This window comes from Fukomys damarensis, unplaced genomic scaffold (genome assembly GCF_012274545.1).
Source record: "Fukomys damarensis isolate Sample0158 unplaced genomic scaffold, DMR_v1.0_HiC HiC_scaffold_32, whole genome shotgun sequence".
Classification (NCBI taxonomy): domain Eukaryota; kingdom Metazoa; phylum Chordata; class Mammalia; order Rodentia; family Bathyergidae; genus Fukomys; species Fukomys damarensis.
In genome coordinates, this window is record NW_022900944.1 from 45,924,707 (window position 1) to 45,945,579 (window position 20,873).

At 55.4% G+C, this 20,873-nt stretch overlaps 1 protein-coding gene across 2 annotated transcripts in view; it reads left to right on the plus strand.

Annotated features, from left to right (window-relative positions):
- The first annotated feature begins 12,388 nt into the window (after positions 1–12,388).
- Positions 12,389–20,873, plus strand: part of Atp2c2 (ATPase secretory pathway Ca2+ transporting 2) — a 49,367-nt gene continuing 40,882 nt past the window's right edge. For both annotated transcript variants that reach the window (XM_033757896.1, XM_033757897.1), the window contains exon 1: positions 12,389–12,560. In XM_033757896.1, the coding sequence (XP_033613787.1) occupies positions 12,465–12,560 (96 nt within the window). In that variant the 5' untranslated portion in view covers positions 12,389–12,464. The remainder of the gene's footprint in view (positions 12,561–20,873) is intronic.

Below are 20,873 nucleotides of genomic sequence, written 5' to 3' on the forward strand. Positions count from 1 at the left end.
CCCACATACTGCTGGAGCCAGGGAAGGTACTGCTGACTTAAGAAGATCAATCACCAAGAGGACTCTCTGCACTTTATAGCGACGTCTACAACAACGTACCAGCCGCGTTGCCACACAGAAGCGATGCTTTGTGAGAGCTGGATTCTCAACCAGGGACTGCACTTGAGTTTTATTCCAAAGGCCAGGTTTTGTTTTTCAAAGTCACAGTCCCTCCAACTCCAGATGTGACAGATACTCCAGAAGCCAGGGGCTTCTGCAAACTGTTTGATCCAGCTTGTCTCTTTGAATTTCAACTTTAATCCTGTTAGGTTAACAAGTATTATTAGAATGATATTGTCCCTAAATAGTCACTTCACAATTCAATTTTATAGTCATTTTATTTATGATCATTTTGATGGATACGGATATTAAGTTAACAGGTGCTTCCTTCTTCTTTTCTAGTTCTAGTCTAAACTCCGGCTGCTTTTGGCACATTGTGCTAGATGTAGTAGGTTGTATTTCTCATAGTTTCTTGTCCCCTTTGCGTATGTACTTTGATATTTCAGAAGTATTGTATAGTTTAGGTTTTACATTACTCTAAGAATATATTTACGCCTTTAGTCCCCTTTTTTGACAAACCTCATATTATATTTATAGTCTGTATGTTAGGCTATGTTTCCCATATATAGTAGATTGTGTTCCTCGCAGTTCTTTCTCTGTGCTGTATTTGGAATGCAGAAGTATCAGAGGGCTTGAGAGTCACATCTCCCTAAGAAAGTTTTAGACTCCTGTGGTCGCCTTCATTTGACCAGTGTCTCATGGTTACTGTGTCAGGTTTTACATGATGTCTCCCAACTTGAAGTCACACTGTGACAGCACTTATTTTCTTTATTTCTACCCAGTTACCTGCCATTTATAGTGTTATTTCCACTCAGCCATACATATCCTAGTTACACATTATTTCTGCTGTCTACACCTTAGTTTTTCTAGCAATCCAAATGTAATCTGGCATTTGGATGAAGGCGACCCCTGCTGTAACTGGTGATGATATGGCTGCTCAGAGCTGTCCCACTAAGGGCTGAGGGACCCTGGCACACGAAGCCCAGGGCTGCTGGCAGAACTGCCCTGGCTGACTCGGGGATGCTATCGAAATCAAGGGCAGGAGGCTCCAGCTGGTCCCATGACTGCATGGCGCCATGAGGGTGAGCCAAGAGCACTGGGAGGGGCTTGGGATCAAATCTAGTGCACAGTGGGTCATCAGTGAATGTGGGCCCCTGCCACGCCTGGCACAGGAAGGGGTCGCTCGAGGTCAGGAACCTGCCTGACGAAGCACACAGCCCAAGCCCGTCCTCGGCTGCTAGTCCTGTGTGCCTGTGCGTGTGTGTGTTTGTGCATGTGTGCACGCACCCGTTCACCTGTGGGCACGTCTCCTGCCACAAGAAAGTCTCAAGCTGTCCGGGTTGAGAGGATCCCCTAACCCTGTCCTCAGGAGCTGTCACCCAACAATAATGCTTGGTAATTATGCCTGAGTCTGAAAATATCTTAATGCCCAGCTACTTCCTTTGGAGCAAAAATCTCCAAGCAGCAGCAGCATCCTGTGCCAGCATTATCAAGGGAGAAGGCCTTTTTGTGTTTCATTTCATTAACTGCATCTCCCCCCACACCCCTGCTTTGGGTTTTTTATTTTTGTTTTTTTGAGACAATCTCACTACATTATGTAGTTCAGGCTGGCCTTGAACTCACTATGTAGCCCAGGATGGCCTCATACTCCTGGAAATCCTCCTGCCTCAGCCTCCCAAGGACTGGGATCACGGGCCTGCATTACCACAACCAGCTAAGTGAGCCTTTGACAGAGATTTTAAGCCCCCTTGAGCCTTGGTCTCTGCTGGCTTCAAATGGGCCAACACCTGCCATGTGTGCTTTCCACGTGGGCCCTGAGATGAGGTCTGGATGTGGTCAGAGAGAGGGCTGAGAGACAAAGGCTCTGGAGATGCCTATCTGGGGCTAGAGTGCACCATGTGATGACAGAGACCAGCTGGGCCAGCCCAGGGGAGGGGCTCTGGGGCTGGCAGTGGGGGTGGAGTCCTGGCTCTCAATGTAAGACCAAGAGCCTTATCAACCGCTCCGAGGAGCTCAACAGCGAGAATCACCGGGGAAGGAGCACACCGGACAAGTTGGAAATGAAACAGACCTTTCTTAGTCTGGCCAGACACACTCCCAGAGCCGAGTAGCTCAGACAGGCGTTAGCTCAGGGCCTGAGGTCTTCTTATAAGGGGGTACAGGGGGCGCTAACATTCAAAGCTTGCAGTCAGGTGGCCAAGGTTAAGGGTCTGCTGGTTCGCATTAGTGGCAGCTGTCACATATTCGGCAGCCACACGTTGATGGCTAACAGATGCCTACAGGATGTTCTACGATCTTAACAGCATTCCGGGTTTAAGCAGCTTTCCCTGTTGAAGATAAGGGGAGGGTGAAACCACAGTCTCTGGGCCATTAGCTGGCCAACACGGAGTCACTTCAGCTCAGTCAGGTCTCACGTCAAGGAACCATTTTGTTGTTTTCCTGTCAAAGCCAATTAGATTATACTTCATACTAAGGTCATCTACTTGTTTTGCTTTTTGCTTTTTTATTTTATTTTTTTATTTGGAGATAGAATGCCACCTTGTAGCCCAGTTTGGGCTCAAACTTGCAACAGTCTGCCTTGAGTCTCCTGAGTAGCTGGGATTTCAGGTGGGCCCAACTATGCACAGATGACAACGATGACGATGATGATGACTGCCGATACTGGGCTCCATCTGCAGCCCTTTTAATTTTTTCTTTTGACACAGGGGTCTCACTAGTCACCGATTTGCCCAAACTAGGCTAGAACTTGTCCTCCTTCTAGAGTGGTGGGACCACAGGCGTGTGCCACCGTTCCCAATAGTTTCCCCTTTAAAAATAGTTTTGAAAACCTCTGAAATGATGATAAATTCACAGACTGGCAAGGACAAGTGCACCCTTCAGCCCTGCCAAGGGTGGCGCCCTGCTTAGCTGCAGCTCCTGTGCGAGCCAGGAAGTCGGTGTTGGTGGAATCCACAGAGTGGCAGCCTGCAGGGAGGGTGTCTGTCTGCCTGTCTGTGTTAGATCTTGTAACACCTGTAACCCTCACAAGACACAACTACTCTGTCGCCACCTCGTGGCCAGGAGGAGTTGTCCTGTTCACAAATGAACTGGGGGTACTGGGGGGTTACGGCTGCCTGTGAAGTCCCAAGGCCAGCAGGTAGTGGGTGACAGGGCCACAGTGCTCTCCCTTCACACGTGTTCTCAGGATGGAGGGCACAGCTGAGGCCAGGCCTCTCTGAGGGCAGGGACAGGGGCCCCAAAGTCACCAACAGCCGGCGGCTGGGGAGTGCAGCCACAGGACGGGCCCACAGTGAGGTGGCTACCAGGGTGGTGGCAGAAGTAATGAGACAGCTCTGCCTCAGCCCTGCGGTACAGAGGGCCACACTTGGGCCCCCAGCCCTGCGGAACAGCTTCCTGGTAAGAACCAACTTAGCAAAATTAATCCCTTTGTGCCTGGACATGCCGGCAGGGGCATAGTCCTTCCTGGGGCTTCCCGTCAGAGCTGCCAGTATTAACTCCACACCCAAGTTTTTTCTGGAACAGTCTCACAGAGATCAAAAAGACAGAGGATGTCGCGAACCGGCGACGCAGAGCACTGTCCCGCAGTGCCTCAAACCTGAAAGAGCAGCGGGGTGGAGATGGGGCAGAGAGAAAGGAAGGACGCCAAGACAAGAGTCTGATCAAGGCGACGTTTATTGCCGGCAAGCACCGGCCTTTTAAAGAGAAAGGCCGAACTATTATGGGCTAGGATCACCATAGTAACCTCAACACCCGCTCCACGGGAACGAGAGTTCACACGGGCCTCAACACCTGGTCCACGCGGCCCGGGACGCTCGCACTCTGCACAGCGGTCCCAGCGGTCCCAGCGCGCCTCGCCCGCCTCCCACGCCCCTCGCCCGGCCCTCGGGGCTGTCCGAGTTTCTCCCGTGCAGGGTCAAAACAAGTTTAACACGTGCAGTCCTTAAAAAGGAACAAATGTTGTCTTTCAAAAAGCCAGTGGGCCATGGCTGGCTTCCCACAAGAGGATCCCTTTCTGGTGGCACAGTGCAGGACAGATACCACCTGTGACCCTCAGCCTCTCATGCTGTCCCTGGGGCAGGGACGTCCCATGTGCGGCCTGGGGCTGAGGAAGGAGAAGACCTAGATCCCCAGACTACACGCTGTCACCTGAAATCCCACCATCCCTCACTCTGTTGGAGGCTTTATCATTCCTGTTCCCGCCCTCCAGCTGGCCTGAGTGTCACTGGGGAGCAATGCTAGTGCTTCAGTGATGACGGAAAGGAAAACTACAGGAAAAGCTTTATGTGAAAGTGAGAGTAGCAATGAGGAGCACAGCTCTGACAGGTCCTGCTGGCCCCCAACAGGGTCAGGTGTAGCAGAGCATGCCTATAATCCCAGCACCTCAGGAGGCTGAGGCAGGAGGCAGGAGGGTTGCCCAGCATTCAAGGCCAGCTTGGGCTACAGAGTGAGTTCAAAGACACCCTGAGCAACATAGACCCTGTCTCAACTCACACAGGGACACCAGTGACCCTGGTGCCACTCAGGTCCTGGCACTACCGCTGGTGTCCCTGATGTCCTGCTGGTTGGGAAGGGCCCCATTGTCTGCATGGCTGCCCTGCTGGGTCTGCCCGGCTCCCTCAGCCAGTAATGGTCCTGGAGCCCTTCCCTGTTCCCCTAAACTGCATCACCTGGTCCCTTTCAGGGAGGAGAGGGGTGGGGGAAGGGAGGGTTCCCAGGGCCAGGAGGGGTTGACCTGGGCCTGGGATCCCTCCAGGGCTTTCCCAGGGGAGGGTGTGACACACGACCTCTCCTGGAGGGAGCAGGAGGCCACCTCCAGGGCGTGGCCTTCGTAAACAGGCCAGAAGACACCTGAGAATTACGGGACCTCATGGGTCCGCTCGCCCCTGCCCAGCCTCCTTCCATGCCCTGGGAGGGTGGTCAGAGGGTGCGGTGGGATGGAGAGAGGAGCACGGTGCCTTTCCCTGGAGACAGAGCAGCATGTCAGGGAGGGAGCAGACATGGGGCCTAACACTCATCTTCCTGACTGTGGCCATGGGCCAGTGCCTCAACACTGTGCCTGGATCCTGTCTCGGGCTGGTTCCTGGGAGAGATCCTGGGACAAAGACCTGTGTGCAGGTGACTTATTACAGAAGTCGCCCCAGCAGTGAAGGAAGCGGCGTGGGGTGGCTCTAGGCTCCACCCAGCCATGCGGGTGAGTTGATCTCCATTGCCCCACCTGAGGCAGGAGTAGCTTTGTACCAAGGAACCTCTGGGCCTGGGTGCTGGCCAGGCCCTTCCGACCCAGCAGCCAGGAGCCAGGCCGGCCTCCAAACCCTGCAGGGAGGTCTCCACCACAAGAGGGAGGACAGCACACCAGGAAGGAGAGGCGCGGGGCCCTGGGTCCGCTGCAGAATGGGAATGCTGAGCACATCCTGGGTGTTAGCTGTGAGGACCTGCGAGGGCCAAAGCTAGCTCAGAACCTGGCCCTCTCGGCAGTACTGTCCACTGTGCTGTTGCTGCCTCAGGCTCCCCGCCCTGTGGCAGGTGCTCTCTAAATGTTTGTTGAACATTTAGGGTGAACCGGCCTCCCTGCTTGTTAAGACAGGTTCACAGCACCCAGCCCTTGGCTGCCCAAAGGGAATCAAAGTCTCTTTGTGTCCAGGCTGACTAGTGGAGGTGGCAGCCGGGCCCGGCCAGGGAGGCCCACAGGGATCTTCTCCAAGATGTGGCCTGTGGCCACAGCTCTCCTCACGAGCAAGCAGCCTCTGTGTGCCGGACACTCGCAGGTGCCGGAACACCGGAGGCAGGGCTCCCCTTGCCCCCTGGAGCTGAGGGCCCTGGGGACAGACGGCTGAATGACAGCTCCCACCACCCATGAGTAGAAGGGCTCTGAAGAGGACTCAGCAGAGCACAGAGGGAGTGAGACAGAGGGGAGCTGTTTATTCTTAATAAGTAGGGGTTCTCAGGAGGCTGCAGACACTGTGAAAGGGTCCTCGGTCTCCCCAGTGCTCCCACCGTAGGTGGCTGTCGCCGTGTCAGAGCCAGGACGGGGACGGCTCTGCAGTGGGGGTGCACAGTCTCGGTGCTGTTGACACTGCCGCGTGTGGCCGCCACCTCCGTTGACACGCAGAAGCGTCCGGGCACCACGTGTCTCCCTGCCGCGCCTCCATCCCCACAGCCCGCAGCAGTACAGTCTCTGCTTCCTCAGTAAGAACCCCGGTGTGTGACCTGATTCATGGACACCCTTCGCCTGCTTCTCCGGGTCTGCGCCCGCTCATTCCCGCTCCTACACCCCACCTTCTCCCTTTACCCCTAAAACTCTCAGGGTGCCTTTCCCGAACCCAGGGGCCTCTCCTACGTAACTAGAGCACAGTGACCAGGGACAAGGAGCGGGACGGTCATCCCCAGATCGTCTGTCCATCACCTGTCCCTCAGATGCCCTTTATGGCAGGAGGCAGATGCTTTCTCCCGGCCCAGGACCCGGCCCTGGGTGACCGGGTGACCCTGAAGGTGATAGCCCTTCAGTCTCTCTGACCTGGAACATTCCACAGCCTTCCTCACTCTTGACAGGGACATTTGTAAAGACAATTCTTTTCTCTCTGTGGTGTCTCCAGTGGTGAGAGTCCATTTTGCTTTGTGGCGGGAACACCCAGGGGTGACACCTGGGCCATGCCAGGGACACACATGTCATTTGTCCCTTGCTGGTGAAGGCCTCGTGGATCTCTTAATGAAGCAGGCATCTCCCAGGTGTCTCCACTGTGAAGCAACTGTTTTCTCTTTGTAATTAGTGAGTATCTCACGGGCGAGACCTGGGAGACCTTCCAAATAGCCTCTTTCTCCTCCAGCTTTCACCTGCTTCTCCGCCACAGAACTTTTCATTGATTCAGTAGTGGCGGGGAGGGAGGAACGGGCGCGCAATGCCAGTCGTGCAGCACAAGTGAGCAGCTCAGGGCGGCGGGCATGCGCCACGGTGGGGGTGCTCAGGGAACCTTCCCAGGAAGGGGGGCAGGTGGGCTGTGGTGAACTGGGGAGCCTGGCGGCAGGGGGACCTGCCAGTCCGGAGGCCCTGAGGCCAGGCTGAGTGTGGCCAAGTGACAGCCCAGCGTGGGCTGCTGCAGGGGAAGCTCACCCACGTGTGAGAAGGTGCCAGAGAGGAGCTCCCATGATGGTTGCCACTGTGGTCAGCGGTGCTGGGCGTTTCCAGCTGTCTCCTGATGCTGAGGAGTCCGGGCACTGCTCCAGGAGTGGGCAGGGTGTGGGGTCTTCGCTCTCCCAAACTTTGGGCCCAGGCAGAGCCTCAGGGTGCAGGGACAGCCTCTGTGGAGGGCGAGGCCAGAGGGGGCAGCAGCAGCCTCTGCCATGGGGCGAGAATGGGAGAGGACGTGCCTTGTCCCCTCCCTCAGGGCTGTGACACCACCTGCCTCTGTCCCTTGCTCGGAGGGGCTCTGAGGTCTGAGCTGCACGGAGCTGAGGCCAGGATGTCCCTCACCAAACCTGGGTGGGTCAGGCCGGACGCTGTCCCGGACCCTTCCTCTTCCCTTCGCACAGTGCCACCCACAGGCACAGCCCGGCCAGGGCCGTCTTGGGGGCCTTCTCGTCCTGTCACAGCGCCAGCCAAAGCCAGACCCTAACGCTGTCCAGCTTCCTGGTTAGGTCATTCTCCGTCCAACAGAAATGCATTCAGTGTCTGCTTCAAAAACATTTTAACAAGTAAAACAGAATATTGACCTTTTTAGTGTAAACGGGAACAACCACATGGAAATCAGTATGAGAGTCCTCAAAACACTAAAACTAAAAATTCCATTTGGTCCATCTATTCCCCTTCTGGGTATTTTCCTAAAAATTTTAAAGACATTGTATTACAGTGATCCATGCATATCGGTATTTCTAGCAGCACAACTCATAATAGCTGCATCTTGGAAGCAGCCTATTTGTCCATCAACAGATGAGTAAAGAAAATGTGCTATTTCTACACAATGGAGCGCTGCTCTGCCATAAAGAAGGATAAACTTGAGTCATCTGTAGGAAAATGGATGCTCCCTGAGAATACAATGCTAAGAGAAATCAAATATGAGCTTAAATAGCATGGTTTCTCTTATATGAGAAACCCAATATATAAAGTACAAAATAAAAGACAACTGGAAACAAAAAGGAAAAAATATCCAGCATAGCCAATGTATCAAAGTGTACCTTGATTTAGTAAAATTGTCTTATGTGTTTTATATGTTTTTTGGCCTATTCAGTTGTTAATCTGTGTCTATGATAATTAACTTGAAGAGGATTTATAAAATAAATGAATCATGCTAGCAAAAAAACATTTTAAGGGGGGTGGAGGGGAAGGGGAAAAAAGAATTGGTTTTGTACATATACCAATTCTCCACAGTGAATGCAATCATTATGTACTTCAAATATGCACTCATAAATATAAAAAATGAAAACACTGGCTGTCTTTACCCTAGGAGTGCAACTTGGTGAGTTTTAGTGCATGCACAGTATGGTACCAGCATGGGCCCCATGAAGTTCCAGAACATTCTGCTCACCCAAACAAGAATCCCCATGTCCCCGCCCTGCCCTCAGCCCCGCAGCCCTTACTCTGCCCCTCTCTGTGGACTTGCCCGTGCCGGCTCTTTCCTGGAAGGGGGACCACGGAGCTGAGGGGCACCTCTAATGTCTCTCAGAGTGTGACCCCCTCCTGGCTTGTCTGCTGGGGCGAGGGTTGGGGCCTCAGTGCTTTCTGAGCAGGGGGACAGCCTGCTCCATGGACAGACCACAGTCTCTCTGCCGATGGACCCCTGGGTTTTGCACACAGTGCCTTCCTGTACAGCCGTGCTAAAGTGCCACCGACTTCTCAGCAGCCACAGGGACATTTACTTGGAGACTTGGCCACTGTGGTCCTAGCCCCGCCTGGAGCGGGAGAGAGTTGGGGTGTGGGGGTGTCTGGGCTGCCTCCGCCCCCCGGGGCTCCCCGCCTTGCCCCCTGTCCCTCAGCTGGTGCCCATGTCCTCCATCATCAGCTGGCCACCACCTCTCCGCTGTCCCCCAGGGACTCCATGATTGGAATCCAAGATGGCTTCACCAGGAGACCTTGCTCCAAATGCAGCAGGTCCCTGTGTCCAGGGTTAGGACAGGACACGTCTTCTTGGGGCGGGGTGCTGACATTGCTCAGCCGAATCCTGTCTGCCTGGAACCGAGCCACACCTGGACGTGCTGTAGCCTGTCTCAGTAGCAGGCCAGACCCAGGGCAGGACACAGCCCATGGCATTCACAGCTCTGTCTGCACATGCGGGGTCTTTGAAAATATTTGTTGGGTGAATGGATCCGTTTTACCTCCTTTGTGCTGATTTCTGCATCTATACCATGACTGTATTACTCCCTGGGTGCACTGCTATTGACAAACAGAAGGGCGGGTTTATGGAGCTGTCATAATTTCACACCAATTCCTAAACATTTACAAGTGTCTAGGCTCCACCCCTACCCCCCCCCGAAAAGGAGGCCTTTGGTGCCAGACTTCCCAGGGGGTTTATCGCCAAGCGCACTTCGGGAGCCTGGGAGACCGAGTGCATCGTCGGAGGTAATTTGTGGGTGATGACATGGGAGTGAAAGGGAGGCGGCCTGCAGGACCACATTCATTTCTCCAGGTGCCCAGAGCACACATTTCCAGAAAGGCCAGATGCTTCTGGCCAGGCCCCGCCCTCGCTCTCCTTCCTGGCCCACGTGTCAAAGTCACCTTCAGTGAGAGCAGGGTTCCCAGCCAGCCGGCCCGCTGTGAGGCTCCTGAGACTAGGATCCCGAATTCTCCAGGCTGAAGGTGGAAGAAAAATCTTGAAGTCAGTGATGATGACGGTGGAATCCAAGAGACAAGGGTGTAGGTGAGCCCGTTGCCACCCCTGGCCAACCCACCGGCCGGCTGGCCTTGTTCCAGGACCTACACCTGCCGACTCAGGGTGGAGGATGAATGACAGCTTAACATGCAGGGGGCTGTCACCTCGACCAGGCAGAGGGACCCCTGGCTTCTGGCTCTCCTAGTCTTTATTCACACAAAAGCAGGCGTGCACAATTAAAGTAACACAACTCATCCTGCTCCCCAATATCCATGAGCACAAACAACTTAACCTCAGCTGTCTTAACTTTTCCCTACTATGAAAATCCAATTACCCCGGAGTTCAGCCTTTCTCCTTTATATTCACAGAGGAGGCCAATTAGGCCATAATTCTCCTCTGGTCTCCCACACAAGGACACTAAAATCAAGTGTAAATGGCAGGTATAACTGGGAGTGTCCAGGATCAACATGCCCCAAAATCAAAGAGGAAAGCAGATAGAACAGAGCTTGCCTCAAAGGCATAGAAAAAAAGATGAGTTGAGAGAAACCATGCAGATATAGTAACTGAGAGGTGTAACACACGAAGAAACATTCTAGACACAGGGAAAAGTGGACAGAAAGAGACTTCCTGTGTTAGAGCCAGCAGTCACAAACAAATCAGTGTTTGATGTGTCACAAAGCATACGAGTAACAGAAAGTTACAACAGACGATTTGTTTGCAAGGAACACACCAGCTTTTCTAGTGCCGCTGAAATACAGAAACACCGTACAAGCTCGTCATAGAGGCTCAATATACTAAGAAATCTCAGCAGCCCTGTGTACCCGCTACATTTTCTAAGCACCATGCAAAACAAAACTTCAAACAAGTTTTCTCCTAAAGCGGCCCATGCAGAAGCTTCCGGTCCCAAGGCTGGTCCCTAACTGCTCTCTGTGGACCACTTCTGTTTGTTTTCCACCCTACAGGATGGGCGTTGCACCTTTCTCTGAATGCTCTGGCGTCCTCAGATGGGTCACGAGTTCCAGCTGTGACACCTGTGGCTGGTGCAAGGCCTGTGGGGATGGGATTTGACACGGTGCCCTTCTTCCCTGAATCCAACCCTAGCTCGGGAGGGCAGGACGCCATTGGAAAGGACTGAGAGAGAAGGGAGTGGAGGGTCCGGGCGTTCTTTATGTTACTGCTGGGACCTGCGGAGGTCTTTCCAGGCCACACAGCCCCAGCACGGATCACTGGGCCCTCGCCATCCAAGCACTAGCTCAGCCTCCAAGTGCTTGGTGCCCAGTGGCTCCCGTGCCCTCCTGCTCCCTCTGATGCTCCCGGCCACATTCACAGCCCTCTCTGGGGTCGGCCCTCAGGCCTGGCATGGAAGCGACTTCCCCCTGGGGTCAGGGCCCAGCCCTTTCTCCTATCCCTACACCTCGTTCATCTCAAGTCTGTTTCTCCATCCTGCCCTGTGCTGGACCTGACAGGTGACACAGCATGGTGCAGGGCCTTCTAGGGCAGCGACGGCAAACCTTTTAGAGCTTTCAATTATACAAACGGCCGGCTGGGGCACTGGTGTCGTAGGTTCACCATGACTGCTCTAAGGGGAGGTGCAGGGAAGACCCGGAGGGCTGAAGAAATGCCCACGGGTTGGGTGGGGCGAGGCCGCCAGCCCTTGGGGAGCAGCTCGGGGACGGGACGCATCCACCTGCCCTCCCTGGGGTGGTAAGTCCCTTCCCTGAGTAGCCCAGGGAGCCCAGGGCGGGGAGGGGCGCTGCCTTCCTCCTCCTGAGTGGTGTCCTTGCCATGAATTCCGGTTCCACCTGACACCCAAGCCCTTCTGCCTGCCAGGGCACCCATATAGCTGCTGCAATCCGTCCACACCTCAGTTCACACTCAGGCTCTGAGCAGAAGGCCAGCGTGGGATGATGCTGATGGGAATTTAGGCTCAGAAAACCTGAGAAGCAGGTGAAGACCCCGCCACTCGTGAGCACGGGGACAGGACAGGGGCCTGAGGTGGCCTAGGGACCTAGACTCTTTGCTGTCTCCGGCTTCATTCGCAGGCCAAGGGGAGGTCTCAGTCCCTGCTTAGAGCCACCCACAGCAGGCTCAGCCCACAGGCTAGTGTGGACCTCAGTCCGGGAGCCCCGGCCTGGTGAAATCCGGACTTGCAGAGCTCCCACACCCTACCGCTCAGGCAGGAGGGTGTGGAAGCATTTTAACCACCGTCGACTCCGCCTCCTCTGCCCGGCAGGTGATTCCTAGGACCTGAGAGTTCGGGAAACAGTCTAAGCTTTGAGACTGCGCTCGCTCCAGGAGCCTCCCTGGGCCACCGCAGAGGTCCCCAAAGGCTCCGGGTCCCCCCAAAGCTGGCCGGATAGGGTGGGGCCAGGTGCAAACAGCACCACCCCCACGCACGCCCTGCTCTGAGGCGGGGCCTCACCTGTGGCAGGCAGGTAGGCGGCCACCCAGTCACCTGGAGGCTTGGGAGCGCACTGCCAGCTGCGGCCTCAATAGGGGCCGGGAGATCACACGGGGCTGCCGCCGGCAGGACAAAAGTTCACGGGGAGCCCTCGCCCCCTCACCATGGGCGAGAGACGCTTTGGCTTCCTACAGAAACTCGCCTTCCTGGGCCGGGGCCACCAGTACCAGGTGCTGCAGAGGGACGAGGAGGAAACTTTGGTGAGTGTGGGCGACCTAGAGCGGGGCGTGCGCCTGACCCCACTTCTACCCCAGGACCCCGCCTGGGCGCTGCGCTGGGTGCCCTCGGGCCCTCCTCCCCAAAGCCCACTTGTGGACACACAGATCTCCTTTCTACTGCTTTTGGAGCTCCCCTCTGAACCCTCACCCTGCAGCCCATCCTGTAGACCAGAACCCAAGGTCCAGAGGGCCCACCTAGTTCCTTAAGGGGCTCAAAGCTTCCAAGGGCCCTAACCTAGCCAGGAAGTGAAGGGAAGTCTCTCCCCAACTCCAAAGCATTTACATCCCCACCTCTTCAATCCACCTGCTCTACGGAGTTTTACAAGCAACTGGAATAGGGGTGGGAGGGGAATTTAAACAAAGCGCAAGTGTTTAGCGATAGCAGTGGAAATGAAAGTGACCGAGGGAGCGGATCCTCTGGCCCGGCTTCCTGTCAGCAGGGCAGTTGTGAACCACTCCAGGCTGCATGTTGACTTGAAAGCTCCCGGGGACCCTCTCGGACCAGCCAACAGGATTCCAGGGCCCAGAATTTCTCAGGGCCCCGTGGACAGAGCTGTTGAAAGCCAGTCCTGTGACTGATGCTGGCGGCTGGGGCGGGGTGCTGCCGGGGAAAGGGGAGGTGACCCTGACAGAACACCCCACATGACTAAAGGCAAGCTCCAGGTGGGCACAGTGCCTGACTGCCACTCCTGACGGCCCCTGGGCCCATCACAGAGCCAGGACCCTGCAGCAGCCTTTTCCCAGTGAAGGGAAACCTCGAGGTTGAGACTGCTAATAGTCAAAGCGTTTTGATTGTGTGATTTTGTGTGTGTGTGTGTGTGTGGTACAAGGGATTGAACTCAGGTCCTTGCGCTTTCGAGGCAGGCACCGGAACCACTGAGCTAAATCCCCGGCCTTGATTGTGTGATTCTTAAAAACACGTGTGCGTTGAAAGAGTGTTTTGTGAGTGGGTGTCAGTGTGAGAGTGCTGGCGCTAGGGGAGTGCACTGAGGCACTGTGGACCAGCCACCTTCGAAATACTTCTGTCCTGGGGGTGTGACGTGGGCTGGCCAGCACCGCTCACCTTTCCTCTCATATTTTTGCTATGATCTTTTTTCTTTCCGGGCTTTGACTTTTGCACCAGGCTGGTATTTTTCAAGCACTGCTGAGGGTCAGTGGTGATCAGGCTTTCTAGGGTGCTCGGGTGGGAGGGCCAGCATTCGCCGAGGGAGGGGCTGGGCGTCCTGTGCCAGGTGCACTGTGCGTCCTGTGCCAGGTGCGCTGTGCTGATGGCCCTCGCACCTGGCCGTGAACCCAGCTGTTCTCACAGCACCCTGGAGGCTGAGTGCCCCTCAGGGCGTGGGACGCCTGAGCATGAGGACTCCCCCGGAAGGTTCTGGTTCCCAGAGGTGTGGAGGCCCTGGGAGAGACAGGTGCTGTCTGCGAGGCGGCCATGCACAGGCAGGGAGCTACAGCACAGCTGAGTGCAGAGAGCAGGAAACAACTGAGGCCTGGCCCAGCCCCTCTCTCCTTTGGTCGGCTCCTCCCAGGGCCCTCCTGAGCTCTGACTTGCGTCCTCTGACTTGAACTCTTTCTCTCCAGAAAGTTTGGAAAGGGAGTGATGTTTGCTGAGGTGGTTACTTCTGACAGAGTCACTGTCACTCCCTTTTATGAGCGTGAAGTGTGCGCCCGTCCCGGATCCTGGGGGGCCCCTGCGTTGCCAGGTGAACCAGGCGACACCCAGGAAGGCTCCCCAAGTGCTGTGGGGAATCGAAGTGAACCTGGCTGCAGCCCTGGGTCAGAGGGCACTGAGGCTCCTGGTGGGCCTGGTCCGCCCTCCCGAGCACTGGCTGCAGTGGGGGCACCCAGGACGCGGGTGCCCACACAGCAGGGCCAGCGGTCCACAGAGAAACCAAGGGGTGTTTGGCTTGCGAGCCAGTGGCCTTAGGTGTGAGTTGGAATAAAGGAGCAGAGCCGATGGGAACCTGAGGCAGAGCTGGGAAGGCGTGGGAGGCCCGACTTAGGCAGCGTCCTCAGACCCTGAGGAGAGGTCTGAGGCTGCTTTTTGGGGCGATGAGAGGCAGGCTGTTCGAGAGCCCCTAGGTTTCACTGCTGGATAAAGCCTCTCTCTCCAACTGAACATCAAGGGGAGGAGACACTGGACCAGAAAGCCCTGCTTCCCATGGCTCAGCACCCACCAGGGAGGCCTCCTCCCCGAGGGGCACCCACCTCTCCCCCAGGTTCAGCCCCTGGATGTGAGTCTGTGGCCCTCTGGCCTGGGTTCCAGGGGACACCCCCATGAGGAGCAGCCCTGCGTGCAGGGGCGTCCCAGGAGGTAGAGGGGGCGCTGAGCTGCAGGCTTCACTGACTCCCTAGTGAGCCGCATGTAGGCGCTGCAGGGAGAAGTGGAGCCTGAGACGGACGGGACTGGAAAGATGTGTGAGGAATCGGGTGGGCAGAGGTGTGAGGCGCAGGGTCGGCAGGAGAGGGGCCCGCAGAAGAGGTCAGGAGGTGAGCAAGGGGACCTCGGGGTTTGCAGTCGTGACAGGACGGTCATTCTCAGTCACAAATGCAGCAGACGTCAGGGCCACGGTCGGGCAAGCATCACGGTCAGATATGTGTTTTCAAGAGGTCACACTTAGCTCTGGGAAGAGGGTGTTAGAGACAGGGTTCTGGGTTTAGACGCACGCGTGCTTGGCCTGAGGCGGCCCACACTCAGATCCTTTATCAGAGTTTCCCAAAATTTAGCAACTGCAGAGATGGCCTGCCATCACCCAGCACTGCCTTAAAGGACTTGTAGGAAAGTGACTTCAGTAAGTATAAAACTTGCAAGAAAACAGCTGTGTGCTTACAACAACTATACACATTAAGTTTTTACTAAAATTATACTGGGTTCGCTGCAAGTTGAAGGCCAGCCTGAGCTACAGTGAGTTCAAAGACAGTCTGAACTACATAATGGGGCCTTGTCTCAAAAAGAAAAAAAATATATATATATATATGTGTGTGTGTGTGTGTGTGTGTATAATAATATATGAAGTACGAAGGTAGCAACATTATTCTGGTGTGACTCATGATGTTCTATGAAAGCTCGACCAGTGACATGAATGCTTAGCTTGGTTACCTGTTTCTGGATAGCAGATTGCTCCACACTGTGAGTTTTTCATAACAAATGGATATCAGCCGGTAGTCTCTGTGGGTCTGAAGCCTGGCTCAGGGTCTCGGGAGGCTCAGTCCATGGAGCTGGGGGGTCTGTCCTGCCGGGGGCCTGTTTGCAGGCCTATTTGCAGGACGGTTCCCCAGCTCTGTGGGTCTCTGCCCAGGGCTGCATCGGGAGCCGGTGGCTGGGTCCCCGAGGTAGACAAGCAGGTACCCCGAGAAAGACTGGAAGCCACGGCCTCCAGAGTCTCATCACACGGTCCCCCAGGGGTGGACTGGGGCTGTCTTGGAGCCGCGCCACAGTGACAGAGATACTTCTTCAAATGACATCAGTCACATTAAAAAGCCCACAGTTACCCCCGATACATAATCTGTTTTTGTTAGCGTTTCCGTTGGACTGTTGTTTGGATGTTTTGAGTTTTGATTTTTTTTTTTTTTTACATCTATGTCAAGTGGAAACAAAGGTGGAAAATTCATGTACACACAAATGGAATTTTTTTTTAAACCATGAAGATATGACGACTGTAGGTTAGTGGGTCTATAGACAATATTTTTCCATAAAATTCATTTTTATGATTATTGTAATATACATATCTCCCAACACATTCCACAAAAGAAGGACGAAGACACTATAGTGTACTTTCAAATTACTTCAAATGCTGCTTTCCAGACTGAGAACAGCTTTGGTATTTTCAGACACTATGTATAATTAGTGGGCTGACAAGTCTCTTTTTTTGAGAGAGAGAAGGTCTCACTGTTTAGTTCAGGCTGGCCTTGAGCTAACTATGTAGCTAAGACTGGCCTTAAACTGGTGGTGATCCTCCTGCCTCAGCTTCCCAAGCACCAGCATTATAGGTGTGCACCGCCATACCTGACAGCAAGTCTTATTTTTTGTGGTACCGGGGACTGAACTCGGGTCCTTGAGCTTGTGAGGCAGGCACCGGAACCACTGAGCTAAATCCCCGGCCCTGCAAGTCTTATTTTTAAAACTACAAAATCTTACTCCTCCTGCAGCCTTCTCCTTACCCCACGCATGTCTGCTCCACCCTCTTTCCCCAGAAGCGTTTTGGTTTTCTCTTCCCATGAGTTTATCAACCAGGCCTTCCTTAACTTGTGCATCCGGGAAGCTCCTGGTCCAGATCTTTTGTTGTCGTCGTGGGTCCATGTGTGCCGCATGTAATGTTTACTTTCCTCGGGTGGCGTCTGTACCCGGATGTGACACATTTAATCCCTTCAGCTGCTTTTCCCTTCTCCCTCTCCCTCCGTCTCTTGATCCTCTTCCCCGCTGAGAAAGATCTCTCTCCCTACTTCCTATCATCTTTGAATTTGCTCTTAATTTATACTTTGTGTTTCTCATGTAGGAGAAACCACGCGATACTTAGCCTGTGTCTGATTTATTTCTCTTTAACACCATGGTCTCAAGGGGCACCGTTTTCCTACGACTGACTCAAGTTTGTCCTCCTTTACGGCACAGTAGTACTCCATTGTGTGGAAATACCACGCTCTCTACCCGTCCCTCTGTTGAAGGGCGTAGAGGCTGCTTCCAAGAGTTAGCTGTTACGGATCATACTGCTCTATGAGTTTAGATCTTGATAACAGTCCTGCTGAGAATGTGTGCACACGCGTGGGTGAAGGATGACCGTGTGCCACACTTCACTGCGGCGGGCGCTGGGGGCTGGTTCAGGACACGTAGCCACAGACCCCAGCGCCAGGTGCCACCAGCCTGCAGATGCCGGGGTAGGGCTCTGTGGATCCCTGCGGGACCGGTTTCTCCCCTTGTGTTGGGTGCTGAGAGGGTTCCTTCAGTGGCTGTGGCTTGGACTGCACGCCGAGTGCTCGTGTGGGGCAGGGAGCCTCGTGCGTGGACTGGGTTTGTGCAGGTTCCTGGTTGCCGAATGACCGTGCCACTCCAGGCTGGGTACTTGGCACCGTACCCTGGTGCGACGTGGCTGTCGTCAGGGGTGTGGATGGAGACACAGGAACTGTGAAAGCCTGAGGGTCTGAGTTATCTTCCCTGTCTACCATCAGCCAGTCCAGAAGAGAATTCGCGGAAGCTCGGGTCCGCCAAGCCACACCAGTGTTCAGAGCACCCGGCAGCCGCCGTGGTCAGGCCAGCACACAGGGTGTGTCGGGTGGACACGGCTGGTGGAGGTGGCACCATGCTGTCCACAGCACCGTGGGGCCACAACACACCTCAGAGGCCGCAGTGCTCGACAAGGACAGTGGTGACCTGCAGGCTGCCTTTTTGGCCGCCAGCCACTCGTGGCTCCTGACACAGACAGGTGCAGGAGGTGGCTGGCAGTGTGCGTGTGCAGGCAGGGCAGGAAAGGCTGGGGTTCACAGTGGTGAGGTGGCTGCCTGGGCAGAGCTGGCTGTGGAACTCAGGGGACCTGGTTGGAAAGGAGATATGAGCTCCTTTTGCAAAAGTAGGGAAAAGCTGCGCGTGGTGGCACATGTCTGTCATCCCAGCACTTGAGAGGCTGAGGCAGGACGATCACTAAGATTTTGAGGCCAGCCTGGCCTACGTAGTGAGTTCAAGGCCAGTCTGAACTACCTAGGGAGACCTTGTCTCAAAAAGAACAAAAGGTAGGAAGCGCTCCTCTTTCCCTTTCATTGCCTCTCTCCCACCATGGCGGTTTCCATTTGCTCTCAGTGCTGTGCCCTGCAGAGGAAGGGCAGCAGGGGTGAGCCAAGCATCCCACACCCGCCTGTGCCTTTATCCCACACAGCTCTCTTTATACAGCACAAGTTCAGTCAAATTCTTCTACATTCACGACGGTGGCTGTGGTGACCACAAAACCCTGAACCCCAGCCAGCTCTCCTGTCCCCAGAGCCATGGAGCCCAGCACTCTTGCTGGAGAAGAGCAGGGCAGCGCTGCTTGGGTGGGCTCAGGACTTGGCATCTGAGTGGGCGCAGGGAGGGGCCCTGCCTGACACAGATCCCAGGGGCTGGCGGCCACCGTGATGGGGTCACTGTTTCCTCCCTGCTCAGCGTCAGAGCCCAAGATGGAGGTGGCACCGGCCGCTGTCTCCTGTGGGCCCTCTCCTGGCTTGGCGACAGCGCCTCCTCCTCGAGTCCCCACGAGGGTCTGTGTCCCGGTCTCGTGAGGATTGGTTTCCCCCAGTGGCCATGCCTCGCCCAGTCTCCTCTTTCCAGGCCGTGCAGACACAGGCTCACACTCCAAGGCCCGGCATGGCGCTCAAGTACAGATGGGGCAGCTGCCTGGGACTTAGGATTCCAGGGGCCCCAGGGGAAGAGGCTGAACCTTCCAGAGCCCAGGTAGACACTGCACAGAGCCCCGCTTTCCAGTCCAGACCACAGACCTCAGTGTGGTTATTTCATATGCTTCCCTGGGACACCCACGTACTTCTTAGGGTCTCCCATCTCGTCCCCTGTGGCCTGGGAGGCACCTGTTTCCGGGCATTCTGGAAGTAGCCCCTGCACTGGCACCCCATCCCCAGGTCCACGGCCTGCCCTGCTGTCCCTCCTCCAGCATCGAGGGCCTGGGAGGCAGGTGTTGCCTTCCCTGATCGATTGCTCTTTACCCACTGCCCGGATGAGTCTTTATTTCCCTCTCTTCTTCCTTCTTTTCCTTTCTAAGATTATTTTCATTTTTCCATAAAACTACAGTAAAAAATGTGCCTGGGATTCACGCTCCACCCTTAGGGCTCAGACCACCCTCTGCCGGGGCATTTCTCTCCTGCCCACTGCCCGATGTGGCTTCTAGTCATGCACCTGCCACTCTGAGGCCCAGGGCGGGTTCCTAGACTTCCCCAGGCCCCTCTGCACTTCATTTTGTTTGGGTGTGGGTTTTTTGTTTTTGGGGTGTGTGTGTGCATTTCTTTTTGTTTTTTTGTATCGGGGATAGAACTCAGGACCTTGTACTTGCCAGGCAGGTGTGCAGCCGCTGAGCTACATCCCTAGCCCTGGTTTGGGTTTCGTTTTTGTTTTGAGATGGGCTCTTGCTGTATAGTCCCGGCCGACCTTGAACTGAGCTGGCAATCCTCCTGCCTCAGCCTCCTGAGTGCTGAGTGTGCCACCACACCCACCTTCTGTTCGGTGGGGAGGGCTGTGGTGGGAAGGACTCAGTACAGGACACGGAGTGGAGTATCCTGCGCTTGCTCTCCTGCAGCCCTCATTCCTGCCGCGTTTAGACCAAGTGTGTGTCCGACTTACGAAAACTGTTGTTCTGCACACCTTCTGTCGAAGTGTCCGCGCCTCCCCTGAGGAGAGCAGCCTTCCTGCCTCGGTTCACACATCACAAATGCCTGGGCTCCTCCTGGTGAGGCTGGCCCTGCACGGCTGCCCTGGGTCAGAGCCTCTGCGTGTGCAGAGTAGGGACGGCGGACCTTTCTGCAGGCCACGACCGCTGGCACAGGCCCGTGCTCCTGGGAGGCGGCCTGGGGGACCCCGACCCCGGGCAGATGGAGGCTGGGGCCCAGGCCTCATCAGAGCCTGCTCAGCAGAGCTCTCAGTGCCCAGGGCCTCCGTGTTCCCGCCCAGCAGACGGCACAGCACCCACCAACCTGAACCCTGGGTTCCCCTGTAGGGCAGTGGACCGGCAGCCTCGTCCGGGCCAGGAACGCTCAGTGAGCTCAGGCCACACCTGGACCACGGCAGGAACCGGAAGAGGTGCGCAGAACAAGTGCCACAGCATCTTCCCCGATACCCACTCGTGGTCCTGACTCAGCCACGTCAGCTCTAATGAGGACCTCAGTACCCACCCCCCTGGGCGTAAGGGGCAGATGCAGTGCTTGTCACCCCGATATTCCCATGTGTTTCCTAAATGTGCCACTGTCTCCCCACAAGCACTACATCATCCCAAGGGTCCCCGCCACGCTGCCATCCGGCCCCTGAACTCCAGTCACAGGCGGCCCAGTGACAGTGCCAGGACCCGGCTGGCCCCGGGGGCCCATGGCCCTCCTGTCTCCTGAGCTTCCTGCATTTCCGGGCACTTTCGGGGTGGGGGCGAGCTCTGCTCTGTGTGTGGTCGATGAGGTTGTTCGTCCCGTGGCTGGCGGTGTCTGCCATGTTTCTCTGCTGTGGAGCTGCCGTCGTCCCTTTCGTACATGGTTTTAGGTTGCACAGATCGTGCTCACTGGAAGCGATAACTGCTGAGAAATTTCTACACTTTTTTTTTTTTTTTTTTTTTTTTTTTT